We start from the raw sequence: 18,017 nt of genomic DNA, 5'->3' as shown, positions 1-18,017 counted from the left end.
AGAATGGACATGACAAGTAAAAAAAAAAGGAAGACCAAAGAATCTATTTTGTTTTATTTTATTTTATTTTATTTGAATGATAGAATATGACACAACATGGCTGAACATACTGTATTTTAATAGAAAAGAAAATGTAACTGCAGCCAGAATGAACAAATGCAGAACAACAGGTCATGGTAACAAAATACTCAAACAATACAAATTTATTATTCCAATGCTTTTTTAAGGCTATATCTAGTAGAATTCTATCTTTAATATAATTTTTTCAAACTGTTTAAGAATGAAAAGGAAAATGAAATAAACTCAAGCAAAAATTCAAGAAAGGAAAACAACACAAATAGTATATGTTTAAGGGTCAAACTAACCACAAAATTTTAATATACAAATATACATTCCCACATATGTCCCATGCAAGAATTTCGCCCTCTCTTAACTCAATTTGGTCTTAATTAATTAGTTGTCACCTTTATTTTGTCATTTTGTTCCCTAGTTACTTAAAGATTTTGTTCAATTAATGTATATTAAGCCATGTTTTGTCATGTTCCAATTGTTCAATCAAAATGTACCACCATAAAAGCTGAAATTTTAGTACCAATTATAAAGTAAAATATACAAATCTGATTTAATTATTAATTTGATTAAAAACATATTTGATAACCTGTTTGATCATGTAATTTATCTTAAATTGTCTATCAGAAATTTTCCTTTGAGATTAGCAATGTTTATGTGATTTACTGTGGCAAAAGGATGACATTGAAACATCAAATGAAGATCTCTATATGACTGAGAAAAGGCCTATTTACTATGTCAAAACATTTGCTTTTCTATTCAAAAGATCCTACATTTGGCCTTCAAGAATATACAATTCTGGAGTTTGGGTGTAGGAATTCCATCCATTGTTTACTTACTATAGTTCTCAATTGGGTTTTGTTTACTTGCTCTAGTGTACATGTCTAGGAAATCATAGAAAATCATTGTAATTGTTTTATTGTCTTCCAAATAAGTGGAAGATGAAGGATCTATAGGCCTACAATGTTTTTTTTTAATTTAAGGTAGCAAAATTTAATTTCATGTCATCATTGTTTGACAGCAGCATCACTGGCTCCCATTCAATTATTCAATTTGAGAATTCCCTTAAATATTTTCCCCCCAATTTTGAAACTACACAACTTACTCCCTTCCAATATTTCTGATCTCCTCCAGCTCCTTTTACCCTCCAGAACAGTGAGACCATCTTCAGTTGTCCCCCTCTGCTCTACTTATTCATTTCTCTTATTCATTTTATGATTTACTGGAAATCAGTTGTTGCCCATCCACAGAAAATGGCTAAAAAACCACAACACAGAAATTCTCAAGCCATTTATTAAAAAAAAATCACAGCGACTATTCAGAATTAACACTTAATAAAAATGTTCAGAATTAAAATGGTAATTGTGGTTGTGATTCAGGTAATTATTGGTTATATGTTTGGTAAGCAGTCAAAACTTTATGAAGGAAAACTGGACCTGAGATGGTCAACAAAAAAGCAAGTGATAACAACTATTAGCTACCACCTTCTCCTCTCTACATTTACAATTTTTTAAGTTTATTTTAATGTTTATCAAACAGTGTTTACTAACATTTGTGTTAAAAAGCACCTGCACAAACTCACATTTGAGTGACTCTGATCAAATCCCATCCGTTGCTTTTGATAGACCTACATTTTCCTTCCAGCACAAACGTGTCCCTCCTTTCAGCCTGCTCCATCACAAACCCTCTCTGACATTCACAGAGTCTCAAACGGCATCCACAGAGCCCTCAGTGATCTCCCAGGCGTTTGACCGCCATCTGCCTGGCGCTGTACAGAGACATGCCAGTCCCCACCGCAGCCATTGTCATGGCAACATGCTCCACGAAGCTGCTCTGCGGCCGCAGACGGACCTCACCTGACATCTGCCTCTGCAAAGCAGACACGCAGGTGAGAGCAGCATGTTAAAGTCATTATGATTCAAAATTCACATGTAGATGCAATAAAGCTGAAACATCTGATTATAATCTTCTAAATTAAAAATAAGATGATAATGAATAGGTGCACCAACAAACAGACAGACATGTATCTCTACGAATTGAATAATGAAAAACATTGGAAAGTGGAAAAAAACAGTTTCACAGAGTCTCAGATTTAACAAGACTCCTACTTGTGATGAAGATGTGATGATGTAGGGATGCTAATGGATTTAATAAACTCTTCCTGGGATGTGACAGATCACATTGATTCTGTTGCCTTCTGTGAATTGTAAAGTATTTTGAATTTGAGTGTCTGCCTCTAAAAGCCAACAAGAGTATACCGGTAAGTCAAACAACTGCAATACTACTGTTGACTAATTGCTTTAATTGGTTGAATGCTATAAAGCATGTTGTCCTGTTTCTCTTTATTTTTTTCTTTATTACAGTATCTTCCGCCATTTCTTGCCGCTTAACTCCTTCTATAATTTTTCTGCTATTTTAACCATTAAACTATTAAAATGTTCAGCTCCTTCATCTTTTTTCCAGCTATGACTTTTGGTTCTTCAAATCCTTGAACTTTTCAAGGTATTCCAGAACTTTTGCTGCAAATGAAATACATGGGGAATCCTTGGCACTGAAGCTCACTGGTTTGAGACCTGGCGCTCGCATTTTTCACAAAAGTATCTTTTTGTTATTGTACTGCGTTCACTTTATTTTTGGTCAAAATTGATCATTTCTTTATTCATTTTTTTTTTTTGCCAATTATTACCCTTCAAGTTTCATTTTCATTCAGCAATATTGCATTCAACCCTGCATTTTCTTCTGGAAATGCAGCTCCTTCTAGTTCATTTTTTAAATAGCTTTAGCTTTTTACAAGATTAATGCATTTTTACAAAATGGATAGACGGAAAAAAATGTTAGAAAATACGCATGAAGTGGAAGAAAACAAACCAACAGTGAGTGAAAATTATCATTCATTTTTTCAGAAGCTGATCATACAAACCAACTAAAATGACACGTTTAACTAAAAGTGTGACAAATCAGCCGTCTTTTTCTTCAGATATACTGAAGGGAAACCAGCAGAAGTACTGAGCTGCATTGGCCATGTTTGTGTTAAAAAGGACCCAAAGGGAACCTGGGCTGAGTGGTAAAAAACTTAAACATTTGATAAATAAAGTTGAAGAGGACAAAAATATGGAGAAACAATAATGTGACAAAATCACAAAGAACAGGTGGAAAAACTGATTTAAATAGACCGTGGATCATTGACACAAATCTAGACAGCAGCAGATAATTGGCAACCCAAACCTGGTGCGACTGACATAGGGAAACCAGCTAAAAGAACATGACCCAAAACCAAATGAAAACACTCAATCCTCACAGTTGCTCTAATAATAATATTTATCACATATCATTTAGTCCAAAGTTCTGATCTAAACTGTTTACTTTGTTCTTGATAACATCAGCTCAGGTCGAGTAACTGTGATTAAAGAATTACAGTAATTACGTTTTTAAAACTTTAAAGGCAGTCATTTTGACTGCTTTTATATTCTCCAAAATCATAACATAATAAAAAAAACAACTATACCAATGGTTTTCTTAAATGTGTGTTCATTTTTTTCTAACATTGTTTAATCATAAAAATTTCAAAATACAAAGGACATCTGAGCGTTCCCACCTCGTATGACCACAGCAATCAAACTGACTCCTTGATTTGGGGGAAATCATATTTTATTATTTGCTACATTTTCCTAATCTTTTTCCAGCTCTGTTGCCTTTTTGTATACGTTTTCTGAAGCTTAAGTCAAGTTTTATCTTATTTCTAAATCTAAGAAAGACCAAAAATGACAAGTAAAAACAAAAGACAGTTACAGAGGTTAACATGAATTGGAAAAGGCCTGACTATGTCATTGAACTAATTAGACAATACAGTTTTAGTTTTCATTTCGTGTCCTGATGTGTTTTTATTCTTAGAAATTTTCAATGTAATCCCAATTACAAAAAAATGTCAGAGCTATCAAAACGACAGCCATGGTAATTCTAGCAGTTGTGAAATTCCAGTAGAATGAATGTTAATGTAATTAAGAAATTAAAAGTCATTAAGGTGACTTTTAGTATCTCACCTGAAGGAGACAGAAGTATCCTGGTGTCAGCCTTCCAAATCTCAGAATCATTCTCCCTGAGTGTCCAGCAAGAAATTAAAACAGCCATCAGTCCAAAAACATCTGCATGTTAAGTGTACTTTCAAATAACTTCACAATTCTAAATCAGCATGATTTAAATGCTGGTTTGTGAAAACACACATAAAATTAAGGCAATCTGGCAAATGTTCTTTCTTTCAAATAAGTCTCCTCGAATATTTAAACTTTACCTAAATCTTAGCAGTGATGTATAAATATTTATTTCAGATTTCATCTTTAAGAAGTGAGAAATAGCTTTGACAGACCAAAGTGCATCTTGAAGGAATGGTAGAACTACATTTTAGCTAAGTTTGAATATTCCTAACTAGTATTAATGTGGAGGAAACCCGTATGTGTTGCTGTATCTCTATCAGTCTTAGAGAGATCAATCTCACAGTTTCCGTCAGGTCCTTGCAGAAGATACAGAAGAAGCTCCAAATCCAGCCTCCAGACTCCGCGAGTGGACCTGTGAAGCCCCACAGCTGACTGCTGCACTGAAGAGGCTCCAGTGTGTCCGTGCTCTTTTGTGCTGAAGGAACATCCCCGTCCTACACCCACACTCTAAAAGCTTCATGAAAAGACCCTACTCATCAGGAGGGGTTTGGCAGTCCAGCCAGGCAGAGTTGCAGCCCTCTGCAGTGTGGTTCATGCTTGAAGGAACATGCGGGTTAATGTACTGCAGTGACTTATGTAACCCCCAAAACTCTGATGTCAGAGCTTTTTCTATTGTTAATGTAAAGACAGACAGGGACTAAATACATAACCCTCAAAGGAAGCTTCAATATTTTATTGAAATATAGTTACGTAATGACTCTGCTGCTATCAAGGTCCTTCAGCTCATGATTCCCTGAACACATTCATGCAGCAGAATGAAAAATTCACCACTTTGGCATAAAAGTTAAAACTGGTAGATCGATCAGAAACATGAAAAAGGATGCAAATGCTTCATTTTAGTTTAAACTGTAATGTGTTCAGATTAAATTGTGGGATTAGATTGATTCTTACTTTAAATATTCTGATCACTTTTAAGTGTCTCTTTTCAGATTTAAATTTAAACACCTTTGCCCCTTTCTGACTGCTTCACCCCGTCAGAAATGGAGCACATATGACTGGATTCACACAAGATACAAAACTGTTTAAGCTCAGACAGCTTTAACTGGTGGCTAAAATAAAAATTATGTGTCACGTCTCTCATAAGTAAAGTTGTAAGTCACTGGGCATTTGTTTTTGTATGTGTGTGCACAGCTCCTGGGTCACAATTAAGGCAACAAAAGTTGATTATTTACGCAGAAATTCACCTGAATGCATCAAACTGCAACACTTTATTAGGAGGCCTGCTGATGCCCTTTGGTCTGTTCTGAATGCACAGTGCATGTACAAATGTAACGTGTGGAGCCAGCAGCTCTTCACTCTCTGCTGAAGTCGTCATGGTTTCATGTCGCAGTTTTTGCCTTGATTGCAGTTCTGCCCAGTTTCACCCTAACTCCTGCAGGCCCCTTAGCTCCAGTGCTCTCCACAGCCAAGATGTGCCCAATGAAATGCTGAAATACAGCGAAACACATGTGATTGCTGATTAGTTAACCTCGTTTTAGTAAGACTTCAGCAAAGAAGCGTTATTATAAGAATAAATTAAAATGTTTTTGAAACAGACCAAACATGCTTGAAGAAGAGCTCTCATAGCTACTGAAATATTTCTAAAATATAATTTATTTAGAACAAACAGTTTAAATTTAAAAGTCTGAATTTTCTGTATTTTTCAGAGTAACCCTGCTGTCGTTTCTCTCTGCCACTCCACCAGAAATAACCTAGTTTCAACTTTTCTTGTTTCCTCTGACTGGGGTGTGAGAATCCAGGTCTCGAGGGCCGATGTCCAACATGTTTTCCAACCAACCCACCACTGAAACTCCTTTTTTTGGCTTAACACACCTGACCCAGGTAATCAGCAGCAGATTAGGCAGGATTCCTGGATAACCAGCAGGGGGCCAGCCTTCGGGGCCTGGAGATTTACACCCCCGCTGCAACATCTGATCTAGTAAAAATTTCAGAGCAGAATACAGGGGTGGCACAGTTGCGCAAAAGAGTGTTTTAGCACTCATCTTAATAAAATTAATCTTTACTAAGCTGCTTTCAGGAATGAAAATAAAGACTTTTCAGCATATATCAAGACACTCAAGGATTGGGCTATTGTTTTTGTAAAAAAAACACCCCCAAAAAACAGGTGTTTCTTGTTTCTTAAGGTGCAGAAGTAGTAGTGGATGCAGTTTATTTTCTTGGAGGAAAACAAAGATGTGGCGATTTTGTTTGGCGGCACAATTTTATGAGGAGTTATGTGGGACAAAGTTGGAGCCACAGTTCTCTTCCTACACTCCATGTGTCTACAATTTTTTCCAGCACTGGGTCTGGAACGTTTTGTGACACTTGTCACTTATTATTTTCTTCATATCGAGATCAAGTGAAGCTGATTTTTACAGAAACATCTCTGAGGCGACAACATGATACGATGGAGGGAGACCTTTGCAGGACGATTGACAGCCTCCTCATCCTTCACCTTGGGTCTGGTTGATTCACTGTAACTCTCCCTGTGAGCTTTCACTTCCTGTTTGTAAAGAAGAAAGGGATGAAAGTTATGGCTGTTCTAACATGTAGGTGACAACCTTTAGCCATGAATTAACGTTGAATCTCAGCTTTGACACCTTCAAGACTTTGTAACTTGAGGTCCTTGAAACGTAACTGTCCCAAGATTTTGCCATGAGTGCCTCTTGCTTCCGGTGAGACTTAATCTGCAGTTGAAAAAAGAAAGTGACATTTGCGTTAATCTAATTCAGACTGAGAGATAACTGATTATTTTTGATTGTGTAATTTAAAGTCTCATTATTTCAGATGTTATCTTAGGACCTCTGTATAAAAATGTGTCTCCCTTCTGATGTCTTCCTTCTGCCGCTGTTCTAGTATGTGGTTTTGTTCTTCCACCACCCTCCTTGCTGTGTCCTCTGAAGCCTTACAGATGTTAGTCAGGGCCTCCTCATCATAGCTGAACAGCCAAACATTTTCGCGTCTCACTTCTCTGCTAATTTCCTCCCAGACCTCGCCAACCTGCAGCAACACGACAAACACGGCCTCACTTTTGACTGTTATCATCAAATACAGAAAAGGAACATTTGAAAGTTTGACCTTTAACGACCTCTAATATTCTAAACTCTTTCAGAGATTCTTTTATAATCAATGACTAAAAACACAAGTTTAACTAAAAACACCAAAAACAAAGGAGTCATTTTAATTTTAAAAGCCTTTTAAGTCATAATTATAAGTGTCCTTAAGTTTGAAGTATTTAACTAACAAATAATTCTGATTTGCTGGTTTTTCTTCTGCTGAACTGTGAGCAAATAATACAAAAAACAATTTGCCGACATTTTTGTCATAACAGGAATAGGTGTTACCTAAATAAGTTAAGTGAAAGGGTTCTGCATGGTTTAGCAAAACTAAAAACAGGAATTGGTCTCTAAATCACTTCATGGGAACTGTATGTCCCGATCAAGAAGATTCTGTCATATATTTGGCCCTTCAGGTGCGAAAACTGTAAAGTTCATGTAATGGTGAAGGCAAAAAGTTCCCTTCTGCTTAAATTCCCTTATACTCTGAAGCCCATGTTGGATGGTGGAGAGAGTTGCTGTGAAGTACAATACTGTACAATAAATTTTGTTGTTGAAGGGTTCTTCTGTTTGTCAAGCCCAATTATCTAACTGCACCATCATAGGAAACTAAACTTAAGTCTTGCTTAGGAGCAATGAGACATAGGACACACAAGAATTTTCTAAATTTCTTCTCTTGTTTCTGTGTTTTCTCTCAGTTCTTGACTGCGTAGAACAGAAAGTAAAATGTCGATGTAGCATTCCATTTAACTTTCCTTTCAGAGTTTGGCTCTTTTCTCAATCTTGAAACCGTTTTACCTTGAAATCGAGATATCGCTTGACAATACTCAGAGTCACGTAGTCCTCTGTCGACAAACCAGGGAGCTCCTGAAAACCTAAAGCACACATCAACCGTCAAGAAAATCCAATGCATACAGTTCCTCCATTTTTTTTTTGTATGAAGTTTGAATACATTTGTTTTCAAGTGTATTTAAACAGAAATTATATAGAATCATATGAACTCTGCTGAAAATAAAGTGTTGTTTAGTCTATCAAACTCAGAAAAAGCACATTCATTTTTCATAACCGCTTCATGTCACACGTCACGACAACATAGGAACACTGAAGAATATTTAGCAATTTAATTGAATATAAAGTCAGACATGAAGTTAAAGTTCACTGAAGGTGTTAACACTCAAGAAGCAAAAGATTTATTAAGCCTTTTTTTACAACTTTTACCATCCATTTTTATAACCCTAAAAACTGTGTCATGAAAAATAAGCCAAAAATAATAATCATTGAGAAATTAGGAAGGAGGTGAATATATTTTGTGCTGAAACCTTTTATGTGCCAAAAAACATGGAAAAACCAGAACATGATCTCAAAAGGGGTTTCATACAATGATGCAACTTTTAACAAACAAGTAGTTTAAATTGAAATTTTCGCTATTTGCATGTAAACGGCATTTTGTTAAATCATACTTCAATTTCTCTACTTTGTCAGGAAAACGCACGTATCATTTGGTGGAGCATGATTGATTACTTTACCCAGATAATAGAAGATAAAATATATTTTTGCCCGAAGGTTCTCTGAGACTTCCATCACTGCTAAACTGGCCTTGTTGGAGGAAAAGGTCAAACCGCTCTCATTCAGCTGGAAGCAGTTCAGGAGGGGCCTCTGAGGATCTTAAACACAAAACCATGCAAATAAAACATGCTTTAGATTATGCTTAACAGCTGGAGTGCCAATTAAATACATTTAAACAGTGTGTAAAAAAAAAAAGAAAGAAAATAAAGGTATTTTTGTAGTTCAAACTTGAATCTGACCAACTATCCCTCCATGACGGTTTCGGCTGACACCCAGGTCCTCTTCCTCCTCCCTCCACAGCTGCAGCAGGAGCCGAGGAGCCGTCTGACCCGTCCCGTCCCTCCAGCTCAGGAGATGAGGCAGAGTGTTTGGATTATCACACAGATCCAGGACGGTGGAAAGCACAACGCCATGCACACACCTGGGGCTCGTCTGACATAGACAGCAAAGAGTTTCATTTAGATTTCCTGTCATATAAGCTGACACTGCGCCACAGGAGCGACAAAAAGCAATGAGTTTGTGATAAAATAACTGCAAGATGGAGATTTAGTTAAAGATCCATGGCCACTGTGCACAGCTACTTACACTGAGTAAATCAAGCAGAAGAAAAACGCCTTCTTTTTCCAGAAAGTAATCTTCTATCTGGTAGCAGCCAACAATGCCTGACCTAATTGGATATAAATGTAAAAATTAGAAACTTATTAAGATTTATGGACTCTATTTTATTGTTACTCATCCACATGAACAATCTAGTAGTTTACTTGTAAAATGACAGCATGAAAATACCAAAAATAAGCATTTTTTTGTTAAAATCTTTTTTTCCAAAATTCTTTGAACATAAAAGCCCCTTCTTGATCATTCTTGCAAATGAGGTCTGATGTAAGTTTTGTTGGACGTGTTGAATGTGGAGAATGCATTTTTAAAAAAAACCAACATAAATCTTTATATTTCTTTGAACTGACCACACGCAGTCGACTGTAGAGAGGAGGAGCTTGTTGTGGCCCAAGCCGCTGTAAAACTTGCTGGAGCCTTTCCTCAGGAACTGAATTGCCATCTCAGCTCCCTGTAACCCAAACAGCTCCTGGAACCCAACATCACAGAATCACAGTTGATATGTAGAGACCTCCATGTAAATTCATTTGAAAGATTCACTCTGATCAACTTTTGATCTATTTTTAAAGAGTTTCCAGTGGTCTTTTAATTAGGATTATGCTGTTTTTAGCCAAAATCCAGAAACCTGTGTAGTTACATAGTTTCTGCTGAGCAGCAGTAGTTCATTAAAAAATTGCCACTGAGGGTGATCGTTTCCCTCACTGTTGCCGAATTCTCTGTTTACACTTTCTCCCGCTAGCTTACAGCCCCTCACACCCCCAACTTGACATTAGTGGTGCAACAAAAATGGTGAAAAATATCAGCACCATCCAGTCGTTTAGAGCCAAATGCCAGTTCGTACGAGGCAAATGAAGACGTACATGGATCTGTTTGTCTGCAAGTGGATTCATCAGAATGGAGCAAGGAGCTGATTGTAGATTTTATTTAACAACTACATGCTTTTTCCAATGGCATTTTATTGTCTGCTCCTAATTCAGAGCAATTTAATAAAGATACTACTCAAAAAACTCTTAATATTATGTCCTCCATCGTGAGAAAATGCCACAACAACATGATAAATACACCAGAAACACAATTTTATTTGGAGGGGATCTTTAAACGTTCTTTGAATCTTGTCGCTTTTGCATTTTTCTAGCAAGGGTTGTTAGTAATAGAAAAAAATTAAAACTGTTCAGTTGAATGGTAATGTGGTAAATTTGACATGTAGCAAAGGAAATTACAATAATGGATTCATTCATATCATGCAGTTACTGACTGCCGCTCAGCTTTTGTCTTTCCGTTTGATGCTTCACTCTGAAAAATGTTCCCTCTGTAGCTTCCGACATACCTTTCTGTGCAAGTCCGTCTCACACAGTGTTGAAAGCAAAAGCTGAATATCCGACATAATCTCCACAGCGACCTCATCGTCCTCATAAGTCCTTGCTTCCATCTGCATTAGAATCTCTAAAAAAAACAAAAAGACAAAAAAGCAGGTGTTTTTAACACAGCCTCATTATAACTGAGTATTTTTTTCGTGTTTGTTTAAACTAGAAATACCCAGCAGCTGGTGGATGGCTCCTTGATCACAAAGGTCCTGGTTCACAAACTCCACTCCCTGAAATGTTACAGATTGGAGAACTCGGATGCAATGGAGCATCAGAGTTTTCTTGTTTCTTTTGCCCTCTCTGGCATGAAAGCTCTGACTCTGGAAATAGGATGCACCTGAAATGAAGAATGAAACACAAGAAACATCCTCATCTGCATGCAATTAAGCATTGCTCAAGAAGGTACTTTAGCTTTAGGTTTGCCTTAAAATTATTTTTAAATAAATTTTGAGCTAAACTGAGAACAATAAAGTAAGTTATTGTACAAATGGGGACAGAACTGTGCACTACAAGTTCTGTGTTCTTCGCTGACTTGCCTTCTAGGAGCTCCAAAACCATATGCTGCTTCAAACCCCATAATTTGATCAACGTCCCTTTTATTGCAGCCAGTCCCCTCTCAGACTACAAGACTGCACTCTGCAAGTGCAGCCTGGTAGAAGATCTCCGGCGTCCTGCTGCACACACTAAATTACCTGAGATATCATTGAACCCCTTTACGTTTTCTGTTTACAGCGTTCCTGGTCCTTCAAAGTCAGCCTCATGCACAAACTGCCCTGATGGGCAATGATACTAAGGAGAAGGGTTTCCATAACATCAGTATTTTGTCCAGCTTCTGGTTTACTTTGGTTGACTTTCACCAGCTGTCTTCTTGTCTGACCGCACATCACATTGACAGTTTGGGCTTGTTTTCTTCAGTGTAGATGGGTGTTAAGATGGATGCTAAGATTTCGAGCAGGGAAAGATTAATGATGAGGTTGGTTTGGCTGTCTAGAGGGATGTGCAGACAAGGATGTCTTTCCCAACATTCAATTCAATTCAATTCAATTCAATTCAATTCAATTCAATTCAATTCAATTCAATTCAATTCAATTCTATTCAATTCTATTCAATTCAATTCAATTTTATTTGTATAGCCCAAAATCACAACAACAGTCGTCTCGATGGGCTTCGAAGTAAAACATGAACTCAACAGGATCATGAATACAAAGAGTTCAATAGGAAAATACTAAAATGAACTAACAAACTGACTAAGCTCATACTGGCATCCCTGCCCTTAGACCCCCCTTCGCGGTAAGGAAAAACTCCTAAAAAACCGGATTCCGGAAAAAACGAAGAAACCTCAGGGGTGCCCACATGAAGGAGGGATCCTCCTCCAAGATATTGCTCTGCAGGAGTTTCACATTCCTGCCGCTGGGGTCATGAAACATGAGAAACTCAGCTGTGCAAAGTGTTTCCCAACCCTGATTCTCGGGGAACACTGTCCTGCATTTTTTCCAATCCTACCATGCTTAAACACACTTGCCTTTAGTTACTGTCATTATCAGATCATATGAAAGATAAGAACAAAGCAGACCATGCACATTGGAGAACTGCAGGCTCTTAAATTGCTGTAGCAGAATTCAGTGATGTGTTGACTCAGAAGCATCATCAGCCTCAGACTCACTGATGAGTGAGACTTGATCTGGGCCAAGACTGAATCTGGATATGAGTTCTGCATGAGTGCTTATAAATCTTCAGGTTTGCTGCAGCAATGAGATAGCTCTTAAAAACAATTGATGATAATGGACTGATTTAAAAATAAAGCAAATTTATTTGGGGGGATTATAAAACTGAGCAGAAATAAAGCATGCAGTTGACAAGCTAAACCCCATGTCATTGTTGTATTTATTTTCAATAAAACTACATTTTTGACAACCTTCCTCCAACATTTTCTTTCACCAAATGAAAGAAAATGAAATTATTGACTGGAAACATCAAATGAAGGTTGTGGGTTTATTGTTTATCTCCATGGTAACTACAATAATCACTTCTGCCATTGTGCCCTGTTTTGTCTTGGAGGAAGAGAAAATGCAAAAAGGAAAAACAGCAGAAAAGTATCCAGTAAAGCAGGCAATGACATAATCAGACATGCATTTTCAGCTACGTGTTTATTTGCTGGTTTCTTGTGTTTTTGCTCACTGACCTGATTCGACACACCAGTCCAGCAGGAGCAGAAGGTAATTGTTCCCCTGATATGACATGTAGTCGTTCAGCATGAGTGGAGCGATGGCAGTGAGGGTGACCAGTGCCTGCAGCTGGAGTTCTTCCTGCCGGATGCTGGACCAGTGACATGAACCAGGCTGGTGCTCTGACAAAACACCGGGTGGCCTTACAAGCATTAGCAGGCTTAGCATGACTCGTTCGTCTTCATAAAGCTGTGATAAGGAAAGCCAAACTCAAAGTTCTGACCAAATAATGCAACCACAAATAATGTGGTTGCATTGCTCCTACATGCAATCAAACCTATTGTTAAAATATTAATTTTAAAGGAGAATAATAATAAACACATTCAAACCAATAAAATTTGAATAAAATTATTATTTGAGCAACAGACTGACCTGCAGTGCAGTAAGATCTTTGGACAAGGGAATCAGAAGATTCAATAGCATCTTCTTCATTTTGAAATTTTCGTTTTTGTAGGTCAGGCCCAAATTGTGGGCCCCACAGCTTGGACTTTTCTCTAAAATGTCAGAGTAAATTTGTTCTAAACAAATTAGAATAATGTTCTGAAAACAAAAACTCAAACGTAAAAACTGGCCTCACCCTCTGGAAGTGTGATGAAATGCACAAGTTGTTGGGCAAGTAGACTCTCCTGAAAATAACAGACATTTGACAAAGTTGTGTTTGAACATTTGACACAACAAACATGCTCACTAAAGAGTACTGTTTCTCAAAAGTCTTAGTGTACTTTGTAATATTAGTCATTCTTTTGAATGTGTTTTTGGTGTTTGTTGTTGGTAAATCTAAAACTTGCCTGGGGACTACGGTTGAAAATGTGCTTTGCCGCTAAAACTGGCACATTTACAGAAACGTTCATTAATGTGCAGAAACCCTGTTCACATTAATATTAAATCAAATGAAAACAACCAATCCATCCATCCATCTTCCTCCGCTTACCCGGGGACCAGGTCATGGGAAACACTGAACTCAATGAAAACAATCAATTTACAGAAATGTCCGAGGCTCACCATGAGAGCAGAGTTTGGGTTTTCAGCAACGACTGTTATGATCATAAGCAGGTCATTTCTGAGTTGGAGGTCAGACTGTTGAGAAGCACTCTGTAGGATGTACGAGAAGGCCTCTTTCAGAGATCTGAGATTTAAACAAACATGGAGATGCCTTTAGACTTAAGTTTTAACAAAGCTGAATGAGAGCACAGTTTTCATATTTTTCACATGAGAAAACACATTGATCAGCATAAGATAACCTACAGGACACAATCCAAGCTGCTGAGCTGTGTGCTGACTTCCTCTTTGTTGCCTCTCCCCAGCAGGTTACAGAGTATTTCTGAGGAGAGCGGAAGAACTTGGCCGGACGGATCAGGTTCATTCATGTGCAGACAGATTGTCTCTGCTCCTCGTGCATGCAGTATGGAAGCACAGTTAGCATCTGTGAAAGTGATCCAGGAGACAAGATTGATACAAAAAAAACCCCAAAAAACAGCAAACACCTGACAATGAAATCAATGCAAATTTGACTGTGCAACACAGAGAATGTACTTTGAAAGGGCAGGATTACCACACTCTAGGTGTCATTAATTGAAATAGGCAGCTGACCAGATGAGTTGGAGAGGGTCTGAAGCGTCCTCAGGAGCTGTGGCTTGAGGGCTGGCTGGTTCTCCAGAGCAGCCATGGAGAGGAGCAATGTTCTGGGAAGGTCACTGAGCTCCAGTAGCTTCAGCCTGTAGCCTGGAGACGTTTGTTGGAATCCTGAAGGAAGATGGTAAAAGCTGTTGTCAAACAGTTTATTATGAGAAACATTTAAAACAAATGGAAACAAGTTTTAAAAACCTATCTGAAAAACAAGTTTGGCTCATGAAGTGAAATGTGATTTTTTTTTAAAGGAACAAAAAACTAAACAAAATACACCACTTAGATAAAAATTACATTCTCATTTGGGCTCAGTGAATTTTTTTTTATCAAATTGGGAATCCTCTCCACAGTTGTAAAAAATTATATGTGACTGTAATTCTGCTCTACAGAAAAATAATGATTATTCTGGCCTCTTGATGTTTCTTTAGATCTTTGTTTTTGGAAAAGACCCATGCAGATTTTTGACTTATTTTGCCCATGGTCATGCTTTAAAAAATATTTTTAATAAGTTTAATGTTTTGGATGGAGTTGTTTCGCAGGCTACACCTTCAGATTCTAGAAAATTATGGAACAAAACAAACATTTCAAAGCTCTTACTGAGGGAATATTTTGAAAAGCAGCTTTTTGAAAGGCGAGTCTGCGACTTTGGCTTAGTTGGGTTGTCCATGCTGTCCAGCTGATGATTGAAAGGCACGCAGCTGTAGAAGGACTTCACAGATTCAATGACGTTTAGCCTGACTTCAGCATCACAGACCCTCATCAGGTAGCCTGAAAACAGAGAAACATGTACAAATGTCCCTCCTGATTACAGCAGAGGATTAAAAATCAAGTTTGAAACTAGACATTTATGTATCTTTATCTTTATGCAACATATCTAAATCAGCTGCAAGTCTCCAAATTCATGTTTGCAAAATAAAAACCCCATGCGCAAGGCAAGTTGAATTGTTTTGCACATTTGGTGTACAGATTATGCAGTGCTTTACATAAAACACTAAAAGAAACATTCAAAAAAACTATTAAATGGCGTATCAGTAAAATAAAAATTTGAAAAAAGTTAAAAATAACAGAATTTACTTTACGTTTATAGTAACAGATGCAAACTTTTGAATAAAAACTAATCAAATGCAGCTGAGAATAGTGTATTGTTTGTACTGCAGATATTAGTGAGAGCCAGTTGCAAGTCTAGCTCCAGCCACAAATGTGGACATTTATCGGGCGTAGAAAAATTTTAACATAGATTTTTATGAGAATTTTAGCGACATTTCTGCACGACAACTCTTAAAAAACATCTTTTCAATCATTGTTGTTTTTTTTATTGTGTAATATTTGTTAAAAAAAGGGTTCTTTGATTTTCACTAGTAGACCTTACAGCACATCCCTAGCTACTTACATGAAACCATGTATTGAGTCAGTCAAAAACTCACGGTTTGTTTTTGCTTAAACATTTGAGTCTTAAAAAAAAATATGTGAGAAAAAATGTGGTGGTTAGCTTGAATAATACTAATTCAACTAATACTAATAACTTTGCACTTGACAGTTAAATTTCATGTGAATGTCATAAACTACTGTTTTGCTAAAAAAAACTTTAAAGACACCAAAAGTGAGCATTTACCCAAGTGGGAGAGGAAGTCTGTAACATCCTGAGCATAGTCCAGCTCATCAGATGCTCTCTCCTTTAGGAAGGGAAGCCTAAAATTAGATAGAATGATGTTCCTTTAATTAATTTGACTTCTTAGAACACATTTTGTTTCCTTGCCTGTCTTTGCAGTTTCCTTACCGACAAAGTTTTAGAGCTTCACACAGAATGAGTAAATACTCAGGGTGCTCATTCACTTTCTGAGTGCAGATTTGAAGGACTCTGGCTATGCCAGTCAGCTCTCTCAGAAGCTAAGGTTATTTTAAGAAGTTTTAACCATCTCATGAATGCATTTTCACATGCATAGGTAGAACAAGCCTCACGATGGAGTGGAAATTAAGACCTCATTATGATGATTGAGGTTATTTCTGAACACAGAAAATGCTGAGAGACGGTGTGGCTAATTGGAGCTCCAGGGAAAACGTTCTGAACACCAGATCTATTTTAATCACAGCATCAGAAGACCTTAATGAGGTCAAATGTAGTCAATCAGCTACAGACACCTGAGACTGATTTACAGAAGAGGGGACTTCCTGGAGAGGAGGACTACATTATGTCAGAAAGGATACAAAGCCGTTGTTGTTTTTGTTCAGCAGTTTCTTCAGGACGAAAAGGTGCCTCTCCTTCAAGTTGGCCTTCAGATAAACAGAATGATCAGATCATTATTAAAAAATACATAAATAAAAAAGATAAACCATGTGTGAGTTAAACCTACAGTCAAGGGATCTTCAAGTAGACTAATCACTTTATGGAGTTCAGAGCTTCTTGCACTAACCTGTTAAGAAACCACAAATTACCTTTATTCCACTACTTTTCTTCTGTTTTGAGAAAATGTTTTCCTGTATTAGATCCCAAAACACTTTTCGATTCAGTTAATATGAAAAACAAATGAAATCTTCAATTTCTTTGACCATTTGATGGTTTCTAAATGCTGAAAACAGATGTTCCATTTGTTACTTTTGTAATTTTTTTCTGTATCATCTCTACATTGACTCTCAATAAAATAAATAATAAAATACATGCTTCATATTTTTAACTCAAAAATTAATTTGTTGTGTACTTTATTTTTAAAATGTACTATGGCTTGTCACCATGAGCCTTTTAGTTGTCTTAATATGTTGGGTTGAGTTTGCATGCTTTTTATGATCCTGTTAAAAACATTTGTAATCAGCTACTGGTTTTCCCAAAATAAGAGAAGTACAAATATTTGTTTACATCTGATTCAAAAATGCACACTGATGACAAACAAATCTGTGACATTGCTTTTTTGTGAGGAAGAACCAGAAGTAATAGTTGGTATACCTCCGTTTGTGATCCTCCATGACTGATAACAGGCACATCCCTCTTTCTTCCGTCAGCAGGTTTTAATAATTCCATTTTTAATTGCACAGAAATGTTGATTCTTCGGTGCCTTGCTTGAAGAAATTCATTTAGGTTTGCTTCAACGAAAATTACGCTTCCTGTAGTTACAAAATATATCAAAAGTCTTTTTCTTTACTAACGCAATTAAAAAAACAAGGACTGGAACTCTGGGCGGAACCTGGGATTGTTATGGTGAAGAAACCTCAGTAAAACTAAAACAGCATCTTCGTGCGTTGCTCAGGCTCCACTACGTGAGCCTGTTAGTTTCTAACGCCGTTGTTATGGTTACTTTGCACACCGGACGGGGAGCG

The 18,017-nt window shown here is 37.1% G+C and overlaps 1 protein-coding gene and 1 long non-coding RNA gene across 4 annotated transcripts; both read right to left on the bottom strand.

Moving 5' to 3' along the window:
* Positions 1-44: 44 nt before the first annotated feature.
* Positions 45-4,808, bottom strand: LOC144995261 (uncharacterized). Its single transcript, XR_013658859.1, has 3 exons — positions 4,562-4,808; positions 4,110-4,165; positions 45-1,938 (listed from the first exon to the last, which is right to left on the bottom strand). It is a non-coding gene; the product is annotated as an uncharacterized LOC144995261 (long non-coding RNA).
* Positions 4,809-5,469: 661 nt separating this feature from the next.
* On the bottom strand, positions 5,470-18,016 carry cfap69 (cilia and flagella associated protein 69). 3 transcript variants are annotated; one of them, XM_078954808.1, is made up of 24 exons: positions 17,647-18,016; positions 17,060-17,119; positions 16,914-16,979; positions 16,486-16,595; positions 16,321-16,397; positions 15,306-15,476; positions 14,673-14,825; positions 14,328-14,505; positions 14,085-14,208; positions 13,660-13,708; positions 13,455-13,576; positions 13,040-13,271; positions 11,030-11,194; positions 10,821-10,936; positions 9,844-9,962; positions 9,467-9,548; positions 9,121-9,313; positions 8,842-8,979; positions 8,114-8,190; positions 7,062-7,259; positions 6,860-6,946; positions 6,679-6,762; positions 6,093-6,195; positions 5,470-5,707 (listed from the first exon to the last, which is right to left on the bottom strand). In XM_078954808.1, exons 1-23 carry the CDS (start codon positions 17,719-17,721, stop codon positions 6,106-6,108), a joined length of 2,766 nt encoding a protein of 921 aa, XP_078810934.1. In that variant the 5' UTR covers positions 17,722-18,016; the 3' UTR covers positions 5,470-5,707; positions 6,093-6,105. The 3 variants fall into 3 exon arrangements, with proteins under 3 accessions (XP_078810934.1, XP_078810933.1, XP_004074332.1); XM_078954807.1 differs by having other exon boundaries at positions 6,093-6,190; XM_004074284.5 differs by lacking the exon at positions 6,093-6,195.
* Between the last annotated feature and the right edge of the window lies 1 nt (position 18,017).

This window comes from Oryzias latipes, chromosome 11 (genome assembly GCF_053564925.1).
Source record: "Oryzias latipes strain Hd-rR chromosome 11, Olatipes_Hd-rR_3.1".
NCBI classification, from domain to species: domain Eukaryota; kingdom Metazoa; phylum Chordata; class Actinopteri; order Beloniformes; family Adrianichthyidae; genus Oryzias; species Oryzias latipes.
The sequence above is the reverse complement of the archived record's forward strand: the minus strand, read 5'-3'. Positions and strand labels throughout refer to the sequence as shown.